At 32.1% G+C, this 16,292-nt stretch overlaps 1 protein-coding gene across 1 annotated transcript in view; it reads left to right on the forward strand.

The window, feature by feature from the left end:
- LOC129230630 (protein wntless-like) overlaps nt 1–16,292 on the forward strand; it is a 47,777-nt gene that overhangs the window by 11,550 nt on the left and 19,935 nt on the right. Inside the window, exons 4-6 of the mRNA XM_054865045.1 lie at nt 2,437–2,598; nt 8,442–8,578; nt 9,484–9,524. Of these exons, the coding sequence (XP_054721020.1) occupies nt 2,437–2,598; nt 8,442–8,578; nt 9,484–9,524 (340 nt within the window). The remainder of the gene's footprint in view (nt 1–2,436; nt 2,599–8,441; nt 8,579–9,483; nt 9,525–16,292) is intronic.

Genomic DNA, 16,292 nt, shown 5'->3' on the forward strand with positions numbered 1-16,292 from the left:
GCGATTTTTTTTTTCTCTTCAGAAGCTAATGTTCAAATAGTTGAGCTTCCCTTCAAAATTTATGTTTGAAGGAGATTGCAACATTTTAGGATTTGGACAAAATAGCTATCTTATTTATCTATTTTAACCTGTTGTGTATTCCCGCATCCTAAAAGTTTGCATTCAATGCTATATTTTTCCACAATTTTATCCAATCTCTTAAAAACTGCTTGTATTTATTTTACTAAATTTAGACAGATGTTACTCAAGTATAAATTATATTTTTAAAAGGATTATTTAGTATTTAAAATTTTAAGAGATTCATTTCCACCCAAATAAAAGATGTACACCAAACAATTAACTTCAAATAATTTGGAAAAATATTCATTCATGCTTTAGAGACTGATTTTTAATACTTTGTCTGAAGCAGGTCTAACATCTGCTAGGGATGCAAAAAGATAGCATAGTGCTATCATAGATGCTGTAACAGGATTCGTACGCTCCTTCAAAACTCCTCCAATACTTCTTCATTTATGAAATTTTTTTGAAGGGCCCTTCAAACTCCTTCATTTTGGTTTTAACTCCTTCTTTTTTAGTACAAGACTACATAATCTTCCTCTATAACTGAAACTTAAAATACTTCGATTGACAACTAACTTCGTCACATAGGCGATTTTAATGTAGTAATTTCGCGCATTTATTTTTTTCGATTTACAAATTGATCATAGTTCATTCATAAAAGTTGAAGGTGAGAATTTTATTATAGAAGACTAAGACATTTCATAAGTGAAGTAAAACATGCTTAAATGGTGCTTGGCTATTTTTTTCAAGTTTTATGATTATTGTTTTTTCTTCAACCACACTCTCGGCAGCAAAAGTCAAGTTGTCTAATTATTATTTAAATGTCTAAAACTACATGAGTTAATGTACTACATTAAATGGTTGCGTGAAAAAAAAAAAAACAATTGTTTAGTTAATTGCAGTTATGATATTGTAAAAAGGGTCATCCACAAGTGATGTCATGCCTTGAGGGGGAAACTGGTTCATGAAATTGTGACAAGGGGAAGAGAGAGGGTGACAAAAAGTGACATCACACAGTTATTGTAACAATATGTTTGTAAAAACTATGACATGAGGAGAAGTTTGGGGTGAAGTGTGACACTTTGTGGTAAAGGGTGCAGATGATCAAATATATTTTAAAAAAGTGTGACATCATTTAATGACACTCCATTAGTACTCCTTCAAAATCTCATTTTACTCCTTCAAAACTCCTCCAAAACTCCTTCATTTTATTTCTGAAATTGAGTACGAACCCTGTGTAAGTGAAACAAAAAAGTTGAATTGAAAATTTATTTTTACAAAAATCGTTTTTTGTAGAAGTATATACAATCAATCGTAGATAATATCTACTTACACCTCATAGATTGTGCTGTAAAAACAATATCCAACTTTACTGGTATGTAAAAAATATCGGATTTCTTCATTAGCCTTGAAATGTTTTCAATCTTAAAGGCAAGAACTTCCGACTGTTTTCTACTATTTTCAAGAAGAGATTCTGAGAAATTTTGGTGTGAAATCTGCGATCTGCCTCAGAATTTAAGCTTTTTTGTAGTGTTGCCTTTGATTTAATGCCCCCCTCCCCCTCATGTGCATAGTGATTTTTTACTTCAGATATTTCACTGAGACATCTCAAAATTTTTTGTTCTTATGAAGTTCTTCAGAGTTGCTCTTTGGTTCTGTCTCTTTTAATCCTTTTTCTTCTGCCATTTGATAATCAAAGTAGATTTTGGGGCTGCCCATAAATGATGTCATACTTTTTTGGAACAAATTTGACCCCCTCCCTTGTCATTTATCATGCAGGTCTTCGTAAACATATTGTTTTTTACAAAAATGTGATGTTACTCTTGTTACCTCTCCCTTCCCCTTGTCAAAATTTGATGAACTCAAGCTCTGACATCATTTGAGGACGATCCCTTTCGTATTAGTTGCTTTAAATTGATATTCAGTTTAATTATAAAATATTATTTTTTAGTACTTCAGTATGAACAGATCTTGATTTATTGTGTTTGGTATTGAAGAAAAACTTTTATGAGTTACATGTTACACTTTTGTTGACATGCAACATATTGTCTCCCCAGAGCAACAGTAAGATATCTTAGAATTATTTCTGGGATTAGATGTCTTAGTGTTGCTCTGAGGCATCGATATACAGTGGATGCCGGTAAATTGAATCATTGGTTAATATAATCAACCGCTTTAATGAATCAAGTTATCAAAAACAAAACAAAATCCAGCTTTATTGAATTAGCCGTTTTGTTGAATCAGCCGCTTTATGGACTCAAAACTGTTTGCAACAAACATGATTCATATAAGCAGCGGCCACTGTATTCTTTATTGCCTATAAGTTTTGTTACTCAGTAAAAAAATACATAATTTTATTTTTCTTTCTTTTTGCAGAAGGTTGATGGTTATCACTATGATTGTGACCTATTACCATTGTTTGAGCTGGGCAGTCTACATCATGACTACTATTTGGTAAATTTAAGACTACCAACTGATCTGAGTGGGAAAACAAACTTGAATGATGGCATTGGTCATATAGATGATATTTGGTTAGTGGTAAGTTGATCTTGATGCCTCAGATTTAGTTTTGGAAATATATTTATTTCTGTGTCATACATATGCACACAGATATACACATTTGTAATGCAGTAGAGCAGCAGTTCCCAACCCATGGGCCACAAGTGGGCTGCAAATAGCGTGTTACTGGGCCATGAGCACAGGTCGAGAATCTGAACCAAGATAAATCATGGTATTAATTTCCATTTTTTTGCAAAAATTTTCTTATTAGATATACCATCACTCAGAAATTCTCCCTGGCTCATCACCAATAAGGAACTTTAGGATTAAGATTTTTCATATTTCTTAGGAACTTTCTCCTAAAATTAAAGATGAAATCTAATGAATCAAAAACTTCTTTAATGAAAATTGCCAAAGAAACTAGTATTAGCTTCTAGCTTCAAGCTAAAAATGCTCCTCCTTTGCTGAACTCGCATGACTAACTAGTGAATTGAGGTACTTGAGGGGCTTTTCAACAACCAACCTATTTGAATGAGACTTTTCATTACAGTTTTGAAAAAATAATGTGGAAATGCGTTGAATGTTGTGAATTATTTGAGACTAAAACTATCCAGTTTTAATCCAGCTATCAACTCTCTCATAGAGGAAAAACAACATCAAAAATCTTATGCAGCTTGAACTTTGACTTGCTTTTGACTTTCCTTACAGCTATGCCAGCTAAGTGAATGCAATAAAGTTATTTTATTCCTTACTAGTGGAACCCGCACGGCTTTGCCTGTAATAGAAAATTAAAAGGTCTTTTGGTTCACCTGTATATTTACAAATAATGTATGGTGAATTTTCTCACCAATTGGCTTGTGCCCATGTTACGGTTCCACATTATGGTAACTTGGTAATTTACTCGTCCATCTTATGATAATCTTGCTCGGGAAAATGTTCTTAAAATTAGAATAGAAAAGAATAGGTTTTCAAAAATCGAATTTTTGAAAAATCGCTTCGAAGTGCACAGCCCCATGCTACAAACTAACTTTGTGCCAAATTTCATGAAAATGGGACGAACGGTCTAGGCGCTATGCGTGCTACAGAGATCTTGACAGACAGAGAGACTTTCAGCTTCATTATTAGTAAAGAAAAATTATTTTGAAATTGTTTTTGTTTAGTATATCTGTGGTGCAACATAGGGGAGAAAGGGATTAATATCTCCAGAATTCTTGTTTTTAACGCACTTTCAGTCACTGAACAGGTGCCCTCTCCCCCCCCCCCCCCCCCAGAAAGTAAATTTTGGCTGTACAAGTAATGTATAGTAGTTAGTGGACCTCAATGGTGTTTTCTTCTGAACTATTGCTGGCTGCACTATCAAAAAGTTTGGGAACTGCTGCTGTAGAGTCTTAAAAACCAGATGTGATTGGGGTCACGCTACCTCTGATTACTAAAAACTCCGATTTTCCGGAAAATTCTTAGCGATAAAAATTTAGTACTATTCGAATGACATAAGACCTGCTTCTTATTTTTCTTTCTACAATGAAAATAAAGTATTGGAAGTTAATAACAAAATATTTTTTAAATGTGAATGACAAAACTAGATGTGGATGCAGTGTACTTAATGACTTTAGATGGCTATTTTTATTAAGGTGCTATGGGTTTTAATTTTTAATGATATAAATTTAATTTTTGAAATTTTATTTCCTAAATATTCCTGTATTTGTAGAAACATCCATTTGCTCCAGTTCTTTTATTTTGTAAAAGATAAGTGATAAAAGTTTTTAACTAAAGTCATAGTTCAAATTTTTTTAAATGCTCACCTTAAATGTTACATTTCTTAAAACCTGTTTGTTTTCTTGTTGAAAATGTAATTTACCAAATGCCATAAAATTGCTCCTCAATTTTACAGAACTGCTCGTCAATATCTGAATTTGAGGAGCAGTATTGCACCTATAAATGAAATACTTATTTCCTCCACATTTTTAATACTAATGGTTGCAAAAAGAAAAAATAATCACATAATAATACAACACTAATTATCATTTATTCATTTCTGAGAAAAATGCTTTAAAAATGACTTCAAAAGTAATTTACTCATGCAACGCCAAAAATAGATGCCTGTTGACTATTGCAGCACCCATGATCATGTGACTACATGCCGATGCTGAGTTCAAGAACTTCATGTAGAAATGATAATATTATTTCAACAATTTGACTGGCATTGCAAGAGAGGATCACTAATTCACTAGTATCCATTTAAATGGCAACTTGGATTTCTTCACTGAAAAACAGGCCAGCTTTGGACTGTAAATTTTGTTCTGTCGAATCAGGAATGCGCCAATAAGTAAATAGCCGATTAACTGGCCATTGATAATGGCCAATTAATGATCATGAGGATTTTTAATAGAACAATTTTTCCATTAACAATTTTTTTCCCCCAAAATTATATTGCAAAATGTCATTTAATTTCTGTGAGCAAATTTTCATATTACTGTTAACTAAGTTACATTATGTTAACTAGACATGAAAATTCACATATTTAGTTGCCTGTATTCAACAAATACTTTATTTAGTAGCTTTTTGTTGTTATTAACCACTTTGACCATGATTTATTCTTTATGTAAATTATAGGATAATCTTAAAGCACCTAGCTAAAGGTCTAGCATAAAGAAAATATTGACATATGAAGCACACATGTTGCAACATTGAAAACGCACGCATTTATTCAAAGCAGATAAATTAAACTGACAAAATCAATATTACATCGACCATTTTTTTTTTTTTGTAAAACATGCAAACAAACAAAAATAAAAAGCATACTTTAAAGCTTTAATACATACAAAAAGTATGTATTAAAGATTTCAAAAAATTAAATGGAAAGTGAAAAAATGAAATAAAGTGAAGTGTTATAAAGTGTAGGAGGAAATTTATATGAACCAGCTAGAAATAGTTAAAGGCCCCAGAATTCTGAAATGCACATGGTTTTGCACATCAACTTAAATGTAAACGATTTAATTCTTAATTTCCTGTAAAATTTATTGGTTATTTTTTAAACTACTTTGAAAAATAATATTTTTTAGAGTATTTTTCTGAAAAACAATTCTTTAGAACTTTTTTTTTTAAAGGTTTCAATTAACGTAGAGGTGTAGGTGAAAAGTATTTGATACAGTCGAACTCACTTAAAAGGAGTGAGAAGGGACCGTTATATTTGTTTGTTTGTTATAACCGAGTTGTTGTAAAAAATGAGTTTGTGTTAAAAACCATAAAATTTCACAAACTTTTTTTTTCTTTACAATACCAAAGAAGTTGGCTAATTTGCTTTGAACTGTCTTATTATCTCTTTCAAGTGTGTTTTTATTTCTCGGGGAACACATATAACCAAGAAAAGATACTCATTTGCACTTTAGCGTCGAAAACAGTTTGAAAATTTTCTAAATGAACAAGCCATCGAGTGTGTCGAGAAAACTTGTTCAGCTTTGAATTCTTCATGTTTGTAGTTACAGATTTCATTATTTTATCTCAGCAGTTGTTTGAATTTGAGCTTCACCTTTCACCTTGTAACCACCCTTGGAAGTATACTTCAGAAGTGATAACGTAAGCGTGAACAACTATGTAAATTTCAAATACTTATCTACTACCACAAATTTAGAAAGGAGGCCGTCATCACTTGTTCTCAAGATTTATGACTCCTGATGAACTTGCGGTTGACTTCAGAATGTTGAAAGAAATTTTCTAAGGAAGAAACAAAAGAATAGTTTTCAACAGGCTTTTGTTTATTTATTTTGGGTTCTTGACCCAGAACAGGTGAATTTGAAGGCCCATGATAGCACACATTTGAGATCTGCTTTTCCTGCCAGACAGTTGTATACTTTTTTTATTCTCAGCTTTGATATTATTTTTTCTGTAAATGGTAAAAATACAGTAGTATTTTTCATTTAATATTTTTTAGCACAAAAAGAATGCACCATAAAGCAAGAACAATGTGCCAAAAATATTTTTAACATTTTAAGTTGCTTATTTAGATAATTTTAAATAATCTATATAAACTTTCTTAAATTTTACTTCATCTGTATCTTGGAATTTTTATAGTAAAAATATTGGATTTTGTGTTTTAAATATTCTTAATGGCATAAATTATTGAAATAATTAGTAAAAATGCTTAAGAGCTTAAAATATTTGAAATTACTCCAGTTATACGAGGTAAACATAACCTCTTCAGAAAACGATTTCGGCTCTAGGAGGGCGGTGGTCACAAATGGGGACACCACCCCCAGCTAGAGGGGGTGAATTAAAAAATATTTTGACTGTGAAATCTATGTCCAGATAACCAATTTATCCCATCCATTGTGTTTTTTTTTGTTATATTTCTAAAATTTTAATGACCCGCGCCTGTAAGGGTTAAAAGCGAGTTATTCTACCAAAGATTTAAATCTGTACCAACCGAATCTTTCTGATTTCCTCACTAAATCTAGGTTTTCGTTAAATCTGGGCTCGTTATTAGTGATGCTCCCATCAATTTTTCTGCCGGTATACTCTCAAGTAATCCATTACAGTGAAACCTGTGTAAGTTGACCCCTTGCGGTGCACTACTTTAGTGGTCAACTTAAACAGGTGGTCAAGAGGTTGAATTATATGATACAGATCTAATTCTGTGCCTGAAAATAGCGGCCAACTTACAAGGGTGGTCAACTTTACAGGTTTTACTGCACGCACAATATGTGTATGCGATCATATACATAACATGTCATAATATGAAAATTTTTAAAACTTGAGGGTATACGCTCTTTGTCTAAAAATTGTTGGAGAGTGTATGGTACTATTCAACCGTCACGCGCGGGACAATAATAGGCTTAAATTTCATTAACATTTTGTCATATCTCTTAATATTTTAATGAAACAGGGGTGAGCAATTTTTTTCATCTTTGCATTTGATACACAGATACTTCTGATACAATTATATTTTTATTAAACAATTTTGTTATCTAAAATAAAAAAATTTTACATGCGTCACGTGCGCGACATCAAAAGTCAACCTCTGGGAACTTGCGTATGAATAAGCCAATATTATTGCTCTATTAATACAGCAATGACAAAACAAATTGTAGATTTTGAAAGCTATGGTTCCAACATAAGGGAAACATATCCCATTAGTTTAGAAATAATTACTTAAACCATTGAAAAATAATGTGTATATGCCCATTCCATTGAAAATGGTCATTTTGTCCCTCATGTGACGGTTCCTATATTTCATAAAAAAGAAATAATTTTTGAAGAAAATTTTTGCTTAAGAAGTCACACATGCGTTTGTGATTTCTTAAGCAACAAAATTTTGTTCATCATCCTTTAAAATTATTATTTCTTATGAAATATATGAAGCGTTACGTAAGGGAAAAAATTACTGTTTTCTGTGGGATGGCCCTACGCCATATATGGAGAATATACCCTATGGGAACACCCCCGCTTGTTATAAGAGAGTTTGAGTGTAGTTTGTTTCTTTTTTGTCTGCTGGTGTAATAAGTTTACACCTCTCCTAAATATACAGTTGGTTCTCTGTTTAACAATGCTTTATTTAACCACTTTCTCTATTTAAAGACGACTTTTCACGGTCTCAAATGCTCCACTGTAGTTTTAGATGCATTCTATTTAAGGACTCATTCTACTTAAAGACGATTTTTTGTAGTCCCTTGAAAGTCGTTAAAAAGAGAGCCAACTGTATGTATGTTTTTTTTTTCTGCTTTCACATCTAAAATGTACAATGTGATATTGTAGCTAATTTTTAACAGAATGTGCTTGAATATTCTCACCCTCAAGAGTATTCCATGCATTTATTGCAAAGAGCTTTATATCTGTTGTATGTGTGTATGTGGCTACATGTATTCATACATATGTATATTAAATAGGTTATTCACCAAAATGGAGGGTTCACAAAAGTTTGGGTTTCCCTGAAAACAGTGTTTTTCCCTGTCATCATCGCGGTGCTAGTGTGGTACTGGAAGCGCATTTGTCTCTTGTGCAGACCTCCAATTTTGGTTGAGAAGTAAGTTCAGTTAAGTTTTTTGTTGAGTTAAAATTAAACTAAACATTTTGTACGTGAATTCTTTACAACTGTTTAAATGTACAAAACTTATTACGATAATTTGAATGTGAAATATTTTTCTACCTATGAAATTAACTTGGTATTGCTGTAGTTGAAGGAAAACACAGAATGCAAGTCCCTAAAATATTTGGTTTGTCATTGTGAAAATAATGCAAATATATTCCAAATTAGTTTCAAACCACCTTTAAGAAATTAATAAATGTATTTCTACTTTTAAAATTAAACTGATTATGTAATCTAAACTGATGGTTCCTTTTCACATAAACACATCTACCCTGTAAAAAGGTCCCTCTCCCCTTAAGTAATTTTCTCAGAATTTGTCAGTATACTCCATTATTTCTTTCTGTTATGTTAATGGCATTAAAAATCATTTAAAAACTACTACTTCTGTATAATCTATTTTTTTAGAAAAATACTTTCTTTCTATCAAGTTCTAGGTTGAAATAAATTAGACAATGTTTACTTTATTTTATTCAGTTTTTAATTTAGTTCATTTATTTTTTACTGTAAGTTAAAACTCTGGTCAGAAGTAATTTAACTTTCAATCTTGTCGAAAAATAATTGTCTAATTACATACACCTAAAACACTATCCAATGACAATACTTCCACAATTGTTTCTAACATTTGAGTGAAAGGGATGTAAATGAATTAATTATATAGTTAAAAGGGGATTAATATCAATGAAAATGTTCATGATTAATTGAGGCACTTATTTCAGGAATTTTAGATATACTGTGTTTTTGTATTTTCCAATAGTCAAAACTTGCAAATTTTAAATGATTATTCCTGTTTGTTAAAAAAAAAAGTTTGTCAATAATATTCCTCAACTTTGATTTAATTTCAGAATGCTCCTTGGGTTAGGTATTGCTCTTAGTCTCTTGAATTGTGAGTATATTTTTGTTTTCTCAAAGTCATCAATGGTTACTTTTTGTGCATAAGTTCAGAGATTTTTTACTGAACAAGGATGAATGAATATTGCTTTTATTGAATTTTGGTGTTCACAGCAAAAACTTGAAAAATACATTCTTTGTTTTCATACCTTTTCGTCAGTGATTTTTAGACTCATTTTTGTACCCTTTTGATTGCCCACTTTTCAACGATGCAGCTACAATTATTTTTCTAGATATTAAAATATTCCTTGACTTCTTTTAGGGGAGTGAAATATACAATAACAGTTAAGAACACAATTGATCAAATCCATTTTTTACTTTCTTCTATATCTAATATATAGAAGAAAGTATTGGATTCGTGCAAATTTTCAAATTTCGAATTTTGACGGATTCGTACGTTTTGAGGTGCGCTGAGTCCATTTCGACCATTTTTGGAAAATGTCTGTCTGTCTGTGTGTGTGTGTGTATGTGTGTGTGTATGTATGTATGTGTGTGTGTATGTGTGTCACGTCTGTGTGTGACCAGTTTTTTGTGGCCGCTCTACAACAAAAACTACCGCATGAAATCGAACGAAATTTAGTACACATATGTGCACCTATGTGAACTTGTGCCCATTAGTTTTTGGCGCGAATTCCTCCAAGGGGGGGTGGAGCAATGGGACGTTCTTCGAGTTACGCGTGCTTGCTATTCCTCAGGAAGTAACTGGCGGAATCAAACAAAATTTGGTCCATATGTTGGTATTAACAGGAACAGGTGCTGATTCAATTTTGGTGTCAATAACTCAAACGGGGGTTGAGCTATAGAACGTTTTTTGTCGTCAATTGTGACTGCTGTATCTCAAGAAATAATGAACGGAATGAAAGAAAAATTTATCGGCAAGTAGCCCTTAGTGGGTATAAGAACTGATTTTATTTTTGTGTCAACAGCTAAAAAGGGGGTAGCGCAAACACTCGTTCTTTTTTTCCATTTTGAGTGCCCTATCTCAAGAAGTAATGCTACGTTCTGATTGAAATTTGGAATATATGTGAATCCATATGTAAACAGGCTCTGGTTTAATTTTGACGCCGATCGCTTCAAGAGGTGTTGATTTTTTTTTTTTGCGAATAAAAATATTTTTATTAATGCAACAATAAGAAAGATAAATCGTAATAGATTGTCGTCTGCGTATTTCTCGTGATTTTAATTGTATGGAAATGATAGGAAATATTATCTCAATGATTTAAAATTTTTAACTGTTGCCATCTTATGTTTGTTAACAAATAAAATATTTGTAATTAATTCAAGCAAGGCTTTTAAAATAACTTTCAATTTTCGCTCTTTGCTTTGCTTTTGCAATAATTCAGACATTGGGAGGGTCGTCAAGTTTTTGCATGTGTAATTTTGTTTTTGTTAGGAATATTGCTTCCTCGTCAAGCATGGGGAGGGATCAGAAAAAGGAAAAATATAGAAGAAAGTTTCGTGATGGCCACAACATACTAGTTTACTTTCTTCTATATCTAATATATAGAAGAAGGTATTGGATTCGTGCAAATTTTCGAATTTCGAATTTTGACTGATTCGAACGTTTTGAGGTGTGCTGAGTTCATTTCGACTATTTTTGGAAAATGTCTGTCTGTCTGTGTGTGTGTGTGTATGTATGTATGTGTGTGTGTATGTATGTGTGTCACGTCTGTGTGTGACCAGTTTTTTGTGGCCGCTCTACAGCAAAAACTACCGCATGAAATCGAACGAAATTTGGTACACATATGTGCCCCTATGTGAACTTGTGCCCATTAGTTTTTGGCGCGAATTCCTCCAAGGGGGTGGAGCAATGGGACGTTTTTTGAGTTACGCGTGCTTGCTATTCCTCAGGAAGTAACTGGCGGAATCAAACAAAATTTGGTCCATATGTTGCCATTAACAGGAGCAGGTGCTGATTCAATTTTGGTGTCAATAACTCAAAGGGGGGTTGAGCTATAGAACGTTTTTTGTCGTCAATTGTGACTGCTGTATCTCAAGAAATAACAAACGGAATCAAACAAAAATTTTTTGACAAGTAGCCCTTAGTGGGTATAAGAGCTGATTTTATTTTGGTGTCAACAGCTAAAAAGGGGGGGTAGCGCAGTCGCCCGTTCTTTTTTTCCATTGTGAGTGCCCTATCTCAAGAAGTAATGCTACGTTCTGGTTGAAATTTGGAATATATGTGAATCCATACGTAAACAGGCTTTGGTTCAATCCAATCGCTCCAAGAGGTGTTGATTTTTTTTTTTTTAGCGAATAAAATTAGCTTTATTAATGCAACAATAAGAAAGATAAATCGTAATAGATTATCGTCTGCGTATTTCTCGTGATTTTAATTGTACGGAAATGATCGGAAATATTATCTCAATGATTTAAAATTTTTAACTGTTGCCATCTTGCGGTTGTTAACAAATAAAATATTTGTAATTAATTCAAGCAAGGCTTTTAAAGTAACTTTCAATTTTCGCTCTTTGTTTTGTTTTTACAATAATTCAGACATTGGGATGGTCGTCAAGTTTTTGCATGTGTAATTTTGTTTCTGTTAGGAATATTGCTTCCTCGTCAAGCATGGGGAGGGATCAGAAAAAGGAAAAATATAGAAGAAAGTTTCGTGATGGCCACAACATACTAGTTTAACTTCATAATAATGAAACAGATGGAGAGAAAAGATGTGTACTAGTACTATTTTAGAATGTTCAACATTTTGTATTTAAAATGAGCTGGTGTGTGCCTCACATGACTTCCTTTTACACCAATTTAAAGTTATTTCCCCATTATTGAAAATTTTAATATGATTACATAGTTAACTGTCTAAATATCACAGACAATGGCCAAATTGAAACTAGATTTTAAAACAAAAAGCCAAATTTGTCGCCAAGTTGGCGACAAAACTTGGTGACCAAAAGCTTGGCGATGTTTGCATAATAACGCTACTTGAGTTTGCATTGAAATTAACATTGATTTCCCCCCAAAAAGGTGTAAAAGACCCCCTTTGGAAAATCCAAATGCAACCAAAAAGGGAGATGCACAACTAGACCCCACTATGAGTCTATGTACCAACTTTCTAGGACATACCATACTTGAGTTATGCGACATACATACATACGGACGTCACTAGAAGAGTAGTTGTAAATAACTCGGAGAATGTTAACACGGATATTTCGAGTGTCTATACATTCTTAGTAGGGATGCACCGGATAGTGATTTTGCCGGATACCGGATATCCGATGCCCCCTTACCTGCCGGATTCGGATATCCGGCATTTCGATTGCATTGCATGTTCGCATATTTTTCTACAACACCGTTTCAAAACAATAAATCAAACTTGTTCCTCATATCATTTCTTTAAAAACATGTTAAATACATTCAAATGTACTTTTTTTAGAGCCTCTATATTTTAATTTAGGAATTGTGCTATATATAAAATGAAACATTAAAATATTGTTTTATTTCGACAGATTTTTTCGAAAGAGATAAACTTTCGGCAAAAATTAATTCTGTATGTAATGTATACATGGTTTAAACTTTTAATTATTCATAGTTGAAATCTTGAAGGTTGTATAATGAGTCATATTTGTTATTAGATTTGCATGACGTGTAGAAATTTTTTAAAACTTCATCATAAAGTAATACATTTTCTTGTTTCCAATTTAGAAATAAGAAAAATAAAACTTTGCTTTGAAATCATTTTTATTACAGATAATACACGTGTAAAATTTTTCTAACATACAATTTAAAAAAAGAAAATATTAAAACAGGGCCAGTTTGACTCAAAAAATAAATAAATAAACTTAAATAATCAACTTAAAATTTTACTTTAATTCCAGAAATAAAGGTACATTTTCTCTAAAGATGCAAATTAGCATCTTAAATACAGGGGTGCCCTCCCTAAGAGCAAGGGCCCACCCCCTAAAAACCATAAATACCCCCAAATAGAAAGCTCCCCCCCCCCCCCCAAAAAAAGAAAATACCCCTAACCCCCCCCCCCCTCCTAGGTGGGCAACACAGTTAACAAATTAATAAACTTATGCTAAAATAATCAAATAAAAATTTTACTTTAATTCCAGAAAACAAAGATTCACTCTCTTAAAAGATGCAAATTAACATCTTAAATACAGTATTAAGAGTCATTCTCAACGCGTTCACTTTTTAAAAACAAATTAATAAACTTACGCTTAAATAATCAACTTAAAATTTCCCTTTAATTCCAGAAAATAACGATTCACATTATTAAAAAATGCAAATTAATATCTTAAATATATTATTAAAAGTCATGCTCAACATGTTGACAATTTTTTGTAAACATAAATAAAATTATACTTAAATAATCAACTGAAAATTTTACTTTAATTTCAGAAAATAAAGATTCACATTCGTAAATGATGCAAATTAACATTTTAAACAAACTATTAAGAGTCTTGTTAAACACGTTCACGCTTTTAAAAATAAATTAATAAACCAATTCTTAAATAATCAACTTGAAATTTTACTAAATTCCAAAAAATGAAGTTACACATTCTTAATGATGCAAATTAACATCTTATATATAACATTAAAAAATATGCTAAACATGTTCAATCTTTCTTAAATGAATTTATAAATTTATACTTGAACACTGAATAAACTTAAATTTTACTTTAATTCTAGAAAAAATAAAAATACACGTTCTTAAAAAAATACAAATAAATTCTTAAATATATTATTAAAAATTTTACTATACAATTAAAAAAATTAGAAAGAAGAAATTGAAGCAATAACTTATAGCTGTTATTTCTTACTGCTATATTCACCGTCTATTTTAAATGCTAAATATCAGTTGAAAGTCTTAGTTAAAGTAATTATTCTGGGAAAAGCAATTATTACTTTATTCAACATTCTAAAATTTCCAATGGACTCAAGATTGCGTTGAATATGACAGTTAGAATTATGCTTAATTTCATGCAATATACACTTAAGAATCTTCATTTATCAATGCAGGGGAATATTTTAGATTTTTTCATTACAAACAGAAGTTTTTCTGCATTATTCGGTGATAGTCGGTTTTTGTTTTCTGTATAAATTCTTTTAACTCCACTAAATAAACGTTTTGAGTTTACTGAACTTGGCAGAGCATTTAAGTACTTGAAAACAAGAGGTTTTAGCCGGGGAAACTCTTCTGCATGATGTTTCCACCATGTAATGGGATTTTCATTTCTTTTAATAGGAGGGAGATTGAAATATTTTAGTCATTGGTCACTACATATTGGTTTCTTGATGGTTCTTCATCCTTTTAGTATCACTGAAAACGGAAGTTTCCACACCGTACTACTCTTTACATTGCTTTGTTTCAGTGCAACTATTCTGCATTTTTCATTAGTTTCTTTCATCCTTTGTTTTAATGTTCATGAGGTATAATGGCACCAAAGCGTGCATTATTAAATTATTAATACACTGTAACTATATTATTGTTTTATTTACATGTCTCTCTCCCATTGACCATTAATTTTGTGCATCGTAACAGAGTTTTATGTTGAATAATACAGCTTTTTTTATGCAAGAAACGGTAATATATAGTTAAGAAATGGTTCAAAAAAGTGTGAGAGATGTTTACAAATGCCTAAAATTTTTTAGTGTGTTTCTAAAAATCCGAATTCATACATTTTTCTACTACGCTAAATTTCAACTTACGCGAGAGGAGTAGTGGAATGCATTCCTCCCGCAAGTCGGAACTTGACTGTATTTTAATTTTCAACATGGCCGCTCCTTCAACTTCAAGCGGTTTGATATGAACCATTTCAAGGTCGACTTTTCACTTCAGCGTGTTAAAGCAGAGAGAGTGAGAGAGGGAGGGAGAAATTATTGGCAACATACCGTCAGCAGATTTGCGAACGAGAGGGGGGGGGGGACGCGGGGGGGAATGCCAGAAGCTAGGTTTGAAGAGGAATGGTCGTTTTTGAAGCAGCAATTAAAAGAGAAAGCATCATCGAAAAGTTTATGAAACAGTGAAAGCTTTAACTGGAATTTTTGCAAAAGTAAATTCAAAATTAAACCCTCATTTCGTACCGGATAACCCCACATCAACCCCGGATATCTCTCACATTTTTACCGGATAACTGCCCGGATATCCTGCAAAAAACTGTCGGATATCCGGATCCGGAGTGGCTTGTCGGATCGGATACCTCATAGTTCCGGATAGTTAAAAAATCAGCCGGATAGGCCGGATACCGGATAGTTACCGGATATCCGGTGCATCCCTAATTCTTAGGCACTTATCTGTGTGTGGTCGGGTTGAAAAAAAACTCAACATTAATTCAGGGGTGAGCAAAATGGAAATTAGGGCCGAATTTTGAGTGAAAATTTTTTCGCGAATACAATACTTTCTTTTTTGTAAAAGGAAGTAAAAATATAAAATTTTATTTAAAAAAAATCCCTTGATGCTTAGTTTTTATTTAAACTGGAAGGTATGAAAATATGCTTAACTAAGTAGGCATATTTTTGATTTTCAATGCATGAGATAATTTGTAGGGTCTTTAAAACATCTCTGCCAGAATGTAAGGAAAAAATAAGTATTTCAATGTTGCATCTTTTCATGTTTAGAAAAATGAAGCAATGTTGACTTTAAAAAATGTCAAGAAACATGTCTTATTTGTCATTTATGTTAAGGAGCATCTTATTTAATGTTGCGGCATTTGTTGTTATTCCGTGTCACAAAAAACACGCTGATATTTAGAACTCAAAACATTTTATTCAACACTGAAAAACTTTAATTGAAAAAAGGTAAAGA

Source organism: Uloborus diversus, chromosome 9, assembly GCF_026930045.1.
Source record: "Uloborus diversus isolate 005 chromosome 9, Udiv.v.3.1, whole genome shotgun sequence".
NCBI lineage: Eukaryota > Metazoa > Arthropoda > Arachnida > Araneae > Uloboridae > Uloborus > Uloborus diversus.